Source organism: Apostichopus japonicus, chromosome 3 (assembly GCF_037975245.1).
Source record: "Apostichopus japonicus isolate 1M-3 chromosome 3, ASM3797524v1, whole genome shotgun sequence".
NCBI lineage: Eukaryota > Metazoa > Echinodermata > Holothuroidea > Aspidochirotida > Stichopodidae > Apostichopus > Apostichopus japonicus.
In genome coordinates, this window is record NC_092563.1 from 21565399 (window position 1) to 21577172 (window position 11774).

The 11774-nt window shown below is 35.8% G+C and overlaps 1 protein-coding gene across 1 annotated transcript in view; it reads left to right on the forward strand.

The window, feature by feature from the left end:
• The window catches only part of LOC139965649 (uncharacterized), a 76797-nt gene that overhangs the window by 26045 nt on the left and 38978 nt on the right, over nucleotides 1–11774 (forward strand). The window contains exons 10-20 of the mRNA XM_071968244.1: nucleotides 124–234; nucleotides 986–1120; nucleotides 1867–1911; nucleotides 2968–3093; nucleotides 3714–3824; nucleotides 4432–4668; nucleotides 5757–5999; nucleotides 7490–7744; nucleotides 8113–8367; nucleotides 9822–9935; nucleotides 11189–11305. Of these exons, the coding sequence (XP_071824345.1) occupies nucleotides 124–234; nucleotides 986–1120; nucleotides 1867–1911; nucleotides 2968–3093; nucleotides 3714–3824; nucleotides 4432–4668; nucleotides 5757–5999; nucleotides 7490–7744; nucleotides 8113–8367; nucleotides 9822–9935; nucleotides 11189–11305 (1749 nt within the window). The remainder of the gene's footprint in view (nucleotides 1–123; nucleotides 235–985; nucleotides 1121–1866; nucleotides 1912–2967; nucleotides 3094–3713; nucleotides 3825–4431; nucleotides 4669–5756; nucleotides 6000–7489; nucleotides 7745–8112; nucleotides 8368–9821; nucleotides 9936–11188; nucleotides 11306–11774) is intronic.

Sequence of the window (11774 nt, forward strand, 5' to 3'; positions counted from 1 at the left end):
TGCTACAGTGAAACAGCAAACATCAGATTTTGCATGAATCTTCACTTTTGTTTGACCCTCTACAAGTAACCAGCGTTTGCACAACTCCACATAATCATTGGTATTTTCTTCATGTTTCAACAGATGATCCTCTGGATAAACCGATCCCGACAGATGAACAGGTTTACACATTTTGGTCTCTTGGTACCATAAATAATGTTGGTTTGGTCGCTCATCACCATCACAGTGCAGCTGGTAAATACATAGCTTCAAAAAGTTAATGTTGAAACATTTAAATGTGATATTATTGTTTCAATAATAAAGTGTGGTTATATTAACCATTGTAATTTCTTTTACTATTTGCTTGTTTCGATTTTTCTAACTCGTAGTTTGATGGATTCAAAATCAGATGAAATCTTTACTTGGGTAATACAAATCATTGTAAATAATCATAGTACGGTGGATCTAAATTTGATGAATATTCAGAGTTTGCTACGTGTGTAGGTTACAGATCATCGCAGGTAAATATGTAGGGAATGGTGTGTCAGTTGATGACAAATTATTGCAGCATAGCATAGAGCCTTAATTGTATTGAGTCATGTTTACATTCTCAGGTCAGTATAACCAAAGTAAGAAGTTGTGAAAAACCGAGTCATCAGACATATTATGTGTGTACAGAGCTTGTGTAGTGTTCATCCAATGATCACTTTGGGGAGTATCTTTGAAATTTTACACTTATTACCCTTTCTTGCCGTAACCTCTTCTTAACATCTCTTTTGTTCATGGTATGTTACAATCACATGCTTATTGTCAGGTGGCCTAAGTTGCCGTATTTATAAAAAATATTATACTAATAATATACGATAAATATATAGGAAATTCTGTTTCTCAAGTTGACTTCACTGTCAACTGCATTGTTGGTTTGCTTTTAATAGTAATATATTAATGAAGTCGTAAATAAGACATAATTTCATTAAACATTCCTGAACTTTTTTTAATCTTCTAGGAGATTTAGAAATCAATTTTGGAACTTCAGGAAGGTCTTTCTGCACTGAGTTTTTAGCACTGGACAAGGATGAGAAGGATAATACATCGACAAAAAATCGCTCTCCCATGTTGTATGATACATCCTCCTTCACAGGTAAGAAGTAATAAAGAAAGACATCAGCTGGCAAAAAATTGTAACACTGCATATGAATAGTACTAATGAAATATATGACTGGTCAGGCCTGCCCATAGAAAAACAGTTCTCCTCAATTCACTGCAGTATTTATTATGTGTTACTTAATGGCATAAACTACCCCAAGTACTGCCAATAGGATTCATCCTTGAGTGCACCTAATTAATTGACCAGCCACCGTTTAATTGTAAATGCAAGTGCTCTAATGGCCAGCACTACTTTCCTGTGTGAAGACAAATTTGGCTTGACCACTGAAATAGTACACTGTGTGTCTATTCATGAATTTGTGCAAAGGAGCGTTCAGTATGGCTAGCATTACCAACCCGGGTAGATATTCAATGTGGCCTGTTTTTGGCCAAGAAAGGGGGACTCATGTAGTATTTGCTATAGGCAGGGAAGACCGTAATTAAAAGCAAATACATGCGTTTGGTGAAAATATAGGGAACTTAACCTCACAAAGTGAATTATCGCTGAACCGATAGCTTCATGTTAGACCTGCATAGCTTCATGTTAGACCTGCATAGCTTCATGTTAGACCTGTATAGATAATAGATTTATGTTAAGCCGGCCAGTACAATCCCTGTCTGAGCACTGTCGGTCTTGACCATCATGATCTACTTTTTAGACAAGTCAAGTTTGAATAAATCGTTGCAATTTATGCAAATATTATGTTGACATATTTTGTTGTAATGTTTTGTCTTTTACAGGTCGACACATAAGTAAACGGAATGTAGGCTCTCCTGACCCTTTAGGTATGATGTCACTTTATGTTTGTTGGAGAAAGAAATTAAATGAATGGCTCTACTGCAAATACATAGCATCACAGAGAAGAGAATATAGTGCAAAAAAATTCAACCATTTCTATTGGTAAATCATGTCGTTTGCATGAGATTAGTTAATAAAACTCTCAAAAAATAATAATTCAAATAAACTGTGAGGCTCATTTAAAAATGTTCAGCTTTGGTCCATTTCCAGTGTGTATGGTATTACTGAGGTGAATTGAAATGATGTAATTATACGACAGAGTAAACTTTTGGCTGACCTTGGCTTACATACAACTAAGGAATCAGGATGGGACAAATCCATTGTAGCTAACATACTGATATCTTTTTGAAACTTGACATACACGCGAGCTAAGAAAACATATTTTGTGTTTATGACATAAAGTAAAGAGATACAATAATAATATACACCGAAGTGAGTTATAGGTAACCTTGGTGATCTGAAAAAAGTCAAAGGAACCAGTTTCACAAGTTGCTGATATCTTATATTCTTGGGTGTGTTTGTGACTGATACAGTGAGCTGAAAACATCAAACATTTGTAGTTTGCATGAGGAAAAATGGTGAGTATAACATACACCGGAGTGAGCCTTAAGTAAATCAATGTAATACATGAACTGAAGAAATGGGTTTTTATAGCTGATGTGCCTGTTTGATAAAATCATGCATGTTGGTTGCACAAGTCTGTTCTGAATTATACAAAAGATTGAAATTTGATGCTGTTTTCTTTTCTACAGATGTCTTTGAGTTATCAGTGTTTTGAACAAAGCAATATTCTCAACTCATTACCTCTCTGAAACAGTAACACTGAGGCCATTGCATGTGGTTTTGTAATATTCCTAAGCTCACTCCTGTCTTTCTTTTAATGTGTTGTAGTTGACCAGCATTTTTGTTCCAGTCGCACGGCAAAGTTACAGTCAGGGTGTGAATTGATGATGTAGGATGTAAACCAAACAGAATAACCGGCACTTCAAATTTGAAAAATATTTGTAATTGACAAATATATTTCCTGTCTTTTTTTCTCACAGCTTTGATTGTTGCAGATGCCTGTTGTTTCTTTATGTGCCAGAATGGAGGAGTTGGTTTCTTCACAGCTGACCAGCAGTCACGCTGTGTCTGTCCATCTCCATTCACTGGAGACTTATGCCAACAGGGTATGTATGTATGAATGGTACATTACTTTTCTGTAGACAATATAAATCAGTCTGGTGGTCTTGGCTTGTAAAGATTAAGTGTGCAAACATCCATTTGGTCAAACTTCTTTGGGGAATGTAAAAATCCTTTTGGTATTTGGTAGAGGTCAAAGCTGATTTGAGGTCAATTGTAGTCTAGTCAAATCTAGAGCTCAACCAGTCTTGATAGTTTGGATTTACACCTTGAACCCCCTAATTTCTCGTGAGATTAAACAAGGTTAAATGCTGTCAATACAAGAATTCTGAAAGCAACGATTGCATGTTTGGTAAGTAGTTTCACGTACTTGGTAATTATTGCCGCCTTCGCAAGTACAAGAATCTTTAGTTTGTTTTATTTCGAGAGAGGTCAAAGATTCTTTCAGTTCAACTTATGTCAAAGTTTGGAAAACAATGTAAATGCTTGTTTTTTTTCAATGTAAGTCCAACTGTATAGCTCCGTTAATGGCACTTGAGATTAAGGAAAAGTCATTTAGTGATCTTTGGAAGATCCAGCCTATAGATATCAGCTGTTGAGATAATGCATATTTTATTTAACACTTCTATTAGTTGAAACTTTGCTATGCAACCTCCCTTCACTACAGGCAGAGACCTTTGCGACCCGAATCCCTGCCAGAACAGTGGTTCCTGTATCCTCTTGCAGACCTTTCTCTGTATTTGTGCACCCGGGTTTACGGGTACCACTTGTGATCTGAGTGAGTTTCATGTTTATTTCATATATTTATCATATGAAGTTGTAATTCAATGCAAAAGGAAAGCAGGTCATGTTACCTTAACTTGCACTGAGCTAATGATGCTGTCTAGAAGTAAAGTAGGAAAATTACTGTAGTTTCCGATTTTCTGCTTCTCGAAATCATCCCTGATATTTACAGCTCTAGCTAGAGAAACTGTTTACTTAATATAGTAGTTCAGTATTCAGATCTTGCATAACAAATATAAGATTTGCAATATTGTTTTTATCATAAAATATTAGAGATACTGAAGTTCTGTTCCCAACAACTGCTATATCTAGTCTCATTTTATGTAGCCATATTGTTGATTTTAACTTGTAGCATTTTGATGTAACTTAATCACCAGACATTAATTATCCCTTCTTCAGCTTATTTCTGCATCTCAGGACATTGATCATGACCATCCGTATGTGATAATAATATTTTGCAACATCCCCAGGTTAGGAGACACAACAGACAACAGAGTTAGAAAAGTTGGTTATTCTTGCCATTCATTCTAATGCAACAGAGACACCACATTGAAACTGTATGCATGCATTTAAATTCACATCATTTGTTTCGCAATTTTTAGTCGCAGGAGGTCCATTCACAGTGGTGTGTCCAGCCGACGTACTTGTCCTGACCTTAGCAGGAACTTCGCAGACTGCAGCTGCAACATGGAGAGAACCGGATGCACCTGGTTACCAGTTTATCCAAAGTAGTCATGCACCGGGGGATGAGTTTCCAATTGGTGAAACCTCAGTAGATTACTTATTTACAACTTCCCAGGGTTTCCAGACCTGTACTTTCTGTGTTACTGTCCAGGAAGGTGCGTATTTTTAATTTCATTTGTAAAGGAACTCAAGTCTGTGTTTACCTGCTGCTGTACCGACCACATAAGAAGCTCTGTATGTATTTGATACTTTCTGCATATATACTTTCTGCAGGGGTTAAGAAACTAGCTTAGAGGCATAGGCGTAGGAGGTGGGGGGCTGGGGGCTGCAGCCCCCCCAACCAAAATTTTTGGTGAAAATTCGGGCAATATGCTGAGAATTTTTCGGGCACCTACTGAAAGAAGAAGAATTTGCAATGTGTTTTTCAATGGTTAAACTGATATTATCTGTATTATCGTTATTATTGTAACGACTTCCCCAATAATTATAACCAATATGGGAGGGTAATAACACGGAAAATATAAGCAAAATTTTTCTTATATTATTACTTAAAATTTTGCTTATATTTTTCGGGCAAATCGTTAACAGCCCCCCCCCCCCCAAATCAAATTAGGCTCCTACGCCTATGCTTAGAGGTAAGATGTATCAGGTGTAAATTGTGTTACGTTCCTGATGAGAGGCACTGAATGTCCATACTGTGCTGCTGCAATGGACCCAATTGACAGAAAATAATGGATGTAACCATAGACAATGGTGATAAAAATGAAACATTATTTGACCATTGTTTCTCTTTCCAGAAAATGTTGGGACAATCCTTACAGCATATACATTATATACTTATTATTTAAACTGCATCACTGTGGTAGTGTTCACTTTTTTATTGTTTGTGTCATTTTATCAATTAATTAAGAGGAAAGATAAGTATTACAATTTCAGTCTGAAAGGACAAGTATACATGGAGCCACCCTGTGGACTTTTGACAAATGTACGACCTGTATATTTACAGATAGGAAACAGGTGAAATGGGAACATGAAATAATGGGAGCCGGTCTGAGCAATATTCATCTTTGACCCCTTAAAAATGGTCCATCCACCCACCCATACATGATACCAACTCCAGTAAAAGTGTTCAAATATGAGTGATGAAATTTTTAAAGAGAGAAAAGATCCCATTGTTATCTTGCCGTTTCATAATTCATCTCTAATTAAAATTATAGCATTTTCTTGCTCTGTCTTTCATCAGTCACCTTAACTCAACCAACTGTGAATGATTGCGTGAACGTGGAAGCGTTTACGCTGCAAGACCGCATGGCTGTACAATTTATGGAACCTACTGCCGCTGATGGTTGTGGCTCTGTTTTGCTATTCTCAGCCACTGCTAGGAGTGGAGATTTCTTTCCAGTCGGTCGAACAGCCGTAACGTTTTCATTTTCAGATAGCTGTGGAAATATTGCTGTCTGCAATTTTGTTGTTACAGTTAATAATGGTAAATATTTTTTCAAAATGTTGCTATAAAATAATTGCATTATTCTACTTTTACCTTTCCTTGATAATTGAACCCAGTTCAAACAGTGAAAGAAGCAAAGGTACAGAGTTAATCTGTTTGACCTTGGTGTGGTAGATAAGGTTATTTAAATAAAAAAAAAACTTGTTACCATGACCACAAAGGATGTAAGCCATTGATGTGAAAAGTTTAAAATTTTAGGCTTGAATGTACGTATTTGTCAATCCCATCAAAGTAATGAACATAAGAGAGTAGCAAACTCTGTGATACTTGCTGTTAATCTACTGTTCCGTTTAATGATCTGTTTTATTATTTCTAAAATAACTGTCTTGATTTGTTTTGTAAGGAATCTTCATCAAGCAGGTATTCCCCACTTTTTAACATACAGTACATTTAATACAATGAGTAATTAGGTTATATATCAGTTAATGAAGTTGTATCTTGTCGACAATAAATGCTCTCGCACCGTTAGTTTGCTTGTAGGAGATTTCAACTAAACTTGTTCATCTAATTTGCTCAGATTTCTAGTGTAGATGATTGATTTACTGAGTATGCATTCTTTTTTCTTTTACAATATTATAATAACCACAAATCATCATTTGCGTTGTGACAGACACATCTTGTCCATGAGGTAGAAACTTATGTTTGCCATAATTCTTGGACTGAGTGGGCTCTATAGCCACTGTAACTGTAGCCACAAACTACAGCAGTGTTAATTGATCAAATTCATCAAACCTAGGCTATATTGGCCTAACCTGTAAGAGTAGCTTTCTGGAGTAGCATACATATCAAACTACAGCAGTTTTAATTGATCAAACTCATCAAACCTAGGCTATATTGGCCTAACCTGTAAGATTACTGGAGTAGCATACATAACAAGCTGGAGAAGTTTTTAATTGATCAATTGCATCAAACCGAAGCTATATTGGCCTTTAACCATGTAAGGGTACTATGATAGCATACAAAACAAGCTGGAGCAGTTATTAATTGATCAAATTCATCAAATCTAGGCTATCTTGGCCTAACCCGTAAGGGTAATGGAGCAGCATACATAACAAGCTGCAGCAGTTTTCAATTGATCAACTTCATCAAACCTATTTTAGCCTGTAATGTTACTGGAGAAGCATACATAACAAACTGCAGCAAGTTTAATTGATAACCTCAACAAAAGGCTATCTTGGCTTAGCCTGTAAGGTTCCTGCAGTAGTGTATATAACAAGCTGCAGCAATTGTAAGTTGATCAATCTCACCAACCCTAGGCTATCCTTAGCCTAAGCTAACGATGTACATTTTCATGAATATAATTGCCCTCAATCGTTTGAAATGATACTTGTTTTGGACTGAATTATTATCAATCAGAAGTATGATAATCATATTATGGTACTGGGTAAAATTAATGTTAAAATAATACTATAAATGTTAATGGTACTATAATGACAACTTATTGTTTACCATTCAATATCCTCATGCAGTAGTGGATGTCACACCACCGTCAATCACAAATTGCCCGACAAATATTGTTCAAGTTACAACTTCGATGTCTAGTTTTGTAGTTGTCATGTGGGATGAACTTATTGTTGAGGATGTATCTCAACCTATTCAACAAATAGAAGGACCTGACGGATTCACTGCAGTTTTCCTTCTTGGAACAACCACGACCGTAAATTATGCGTATCAAGATAGTGTTGGAAATATTGGAAGGTGTGCATTTGATGTTACTATCAGGTGTAAGTATGACGACTTGCTGTATGTCTTCACATATCTGCTTGCTTTTTTCCATAGTTTTGCCCCATTGCACTAGTGATAGGAATATTTAGTTCAACATTCATCAATAGTCAGATATGCTGTCAACAGTGTCAGTGCCTACACTAAAGAATGTTTTAAGAAGTTTTGATATCTCACATCAAATTAAATTGCACCCATTTTCAATAAGTTCCAAGCACTTTAAATTTATATTTGTATAGTAAAGTAAAATATCATTGTGCCCAACTTCTGTTAGCATGAGAGCCAGGTATAAAAGGTTTTTCATTCTTTTTATTGTACTGCTACAACAATGAAAAAAAAAGTACCAAAATATGACTTTCATTTTACCCAGTTACCTTGGATGCTACACCTCCTGATTGTGGAAATATTTTACCAGAGTTAACAGAGTGCGTAAATCCTGGTGCCAACAGCGTCATCATTGCCCTACCTCAACCTTCGTGCTCAGATGACTCGGGTACTGGCCGGATCCTTTTCAGGAGTCCTTCCTCGAATGAATTTTCGTTGGGAAATACAACAGTAAATTTCACATGCACAGATGATTCTGGAAACAGAGCACACTGTCTTACTAGAGTCAGTGTTATTCAAGGTTAGTTTTTGATTGTTAACGTAGCCATGTTTTGTATTCTTGTTGAGAGACTCGGTGCAACTAAGATGGCTTATCAATTATCAATGTTAATTCGATCAATAGAAGCAGCAAGATTTCAAACCTTGTGGGCATTTGAGTCGTGGAACTAGTGGAAGATTATCATCTCATCAAGGCCTAGCGTTGTGCGGTAGTGTATATTTCACACAACCGGTTGTGCATGAGTCCCGGTATCGTAACTACAACCGGGAGTTTCCTCAGCTTTCATCTATGGTTCAAAGCAATTAGTAACAAGACTGTCAATGTCATACATTCATTATGCAAAGCCTAGGCTATGTACTTTATTTAACACGCACGGTTAGAAAGAATAATTACACGCTATTGAAGGGCCTTTGGTTTTTAACATACACTTTCAAAAAGAATAGCACATACCTTGGAAAAAAGCAACCCACACCATCCTCCCAAAATAGCCAAAGTTAACTTTAAATGACATCATGGAAACCCCTGCATTTATAAACGAATCCATTACATTACAGCATAGAATCTCAAGTACCGTACTGCACTGTGTGTACCAGTATCGTACCTAGGTTATAATAATATACAGTCCCGGGCGAATATGGATTTTAACTGGATATACTCCCTGCTGTTTTAACTGAAAATTTATGAAATTGTTATATTTATTTTACCAAAATGAGGTGAAATATATAAGGGTAAGATTTTGAACATCGTTTGAAGGAAGAATAAATAAGGAAAATTTCAGAATAAATTTGAGGTCCCGCAACATGCTGAACCCAAGTAACGTTTAATATTTGGTGCATCCTAGGTCAAAATTACTACGTGAAAATTGATTCGATAATAAATAGGTCTAAGCCAGTACGCAAATTGATCAGATGTTATTCAAACTATGAACACAGAAACCAGAAATAAACGTGTTTTCTTTTCTTTTTTATTTCCTATAGTAAGACATAGATATTTGTATTATATCCGGGATTACTTGGAATGATAACGAAACGAACGTAATAATCGGTTGTTTTCCCACTACGGTAGAATTTACACATTGCACTGTTTTAGGGACTAGTCAATACCGGGATCGGGATACCGGGATTCACTTGACTACCGGGACCCGCACGGCTATCTTGATCCAAAGGAAGTTTAGAGTAAAATAATTTGTGAATTTGTTTAAAAATACATTTGGAGTTCTGGTATTAACCGAGTACTGGGGTCACTGGATAATTCATGTCAAATTTCTGCATTTTGTGGATGTAGGGAAAGGGTTGCAGAAGTCCTGAGAAGGGTGTTATAATAGCTATTTTGCTAGTTACATTATTCAGTGAGTTAATCAAAATTATTGTTCATACTTGATTCAATAATCACTCCGTTTCCAAGGAGTCAACTTTCAGAGGGAATGTCAAGAGTAATATTTGATATGTTGATATGTTCTTTACTTCCATCTTCAGCTAACGTTCCCTGTAATTCTTTTCCTTGTATGAATGATGGATTCTGCATCTCCATGGGAACTGAGTTTCTGTGTACCTGCCAGCCAGGGTTTATTGGAAACCGGTGTGAAGAGGGTTAGTACGCCTAGATATATTTTCACCTGATGAGCCCACTACACTATCAAATTACTGATTAAACAAGCCATTCATGTAAGTTGCACTTAACATTGCGTAAGCTGCTACATCCAAAGTAGGACTCTCAGGGTGGCTGTAGAATGGTGCAGCCATGCAAGCTGCATAAGAAGAATTAATTTATTGTTCTTCACGATTTCACACATCGGGAAATGCAAGTCTACATAGATAATTCCTAGATTGGCTAGAGGAAATTGATGTCACAAAGTCATTTTTTTAATGGTAAGCTTTATTGTTTGGATAAGAAAACAGCCAAATATGTAAATGCATTCAAATAGGAACAATTTATGCAAAATCATCCCAAACTTATTATTGTTGGTTAAATGTTGCTCTTTGTCATCCAGAGTGTTGTATCTTCTTCATATAAGATGTTGACGAGGTAAATTCATGAGAGAACTCCAAAGATTAGATTAAGTGGACGTGTTTATCCAAATGCGTTCGAGCAGATCATTAAAGCAACAGACATAATATGTGATATAGTGACATAGAACAAAGAATCAAATGAAAATATGTATTCAGTAGCTCATCATTGGTCATATCTTTTTTAGTATTCCTTGGAGTATTCTGTCTAAGGCTAAGCTTCAATTCTTTCAGTTTAGATTTCTGGATAGGATTTTAGGTACTAATATGCTTTTGTTTTTGACGGGGAAGTCAGAATCTCCAATGTGCTCCTTTTGCAAAATTGACGAGGAGTCAATCGAGCAACTTTTCTGGGACTGCTACGTGACGGCAAATTTTATTCTTAATGCCGAAATACGTTTCTTAAATAAGCAATTCTTTTCTCCAAACAAGATATCTCATTTGGTTTTGGCAACGTTTACTGTTACCCTTACAACTTTTTAATTATCCACCTGAAGTATTATATTTTCGTATGCAAGACAAGTAACACCGAGCCAAATATCGATGATTTCTTATATAAATTTAAATTTGCTTTGAGCGTTGAAAGTTTAAATTATTTTAAGCGAAAGCAGCCAAGGAAAAAAAATTGAATTTCTCGGAGCTAAGAAAATGGCTTTTCATATTGTCCAAACCTGTTTACGTAGATGTTTCTTGTTAGCAGTGTGTACTTACATTAACTGATATTTATTGCAGTCGCTTGAATATGTAACAGACCATACAAATTTTGTTTTTGTAACGTCTAATTTTAAAATGTATAATCCAGTAGTTGGTTTTAATGTGATCTGAATTGTTTGCAGTTCAAACTCCCTGTAGTCCTAATCCTTGTCTGAATGCTGGTTCCTGCGTTATCACTGGTGTCAACGAGTTCAGCTGTGTTTGTCCTTCTGGATTTATAGGACAAATTTGCAATCAAAGTAAGTACATCAGAAATACCAAAAAGGAAGAAATTACATGCAAGCATTGTAATTGAGAACATGTAGAAGAAAAAAGAGAAGATGTTGGTTTATTTAAAATTCATTTTTATTACAGGATATGTACGTTCAAAAGTAATGAAGATTTACTATATTTATTGCACTTTGCATTTATTTCACTTTAAAAATGAATTCGGATTTATTAATTATTAAGATAACTATTATTAATTAATATTATTATGATTAATGTTATTGCAGTATGTATACTTTCAAAATGACTGGATATTTATGAATTATGATTATTAATTAATATTATTAAGTTTGTTACAGGATATTACTGTCAACATGAATGGAGATATAAATCCAAGTAATGGAACCATAGTTAAAGGGAGGGAGGGGGCAGGGAGGAATGGAAGGGGAAGGGAGAAAGGGGTAGGATGGGAATTGGGAAACACAGCAGTAGGTGGGATTA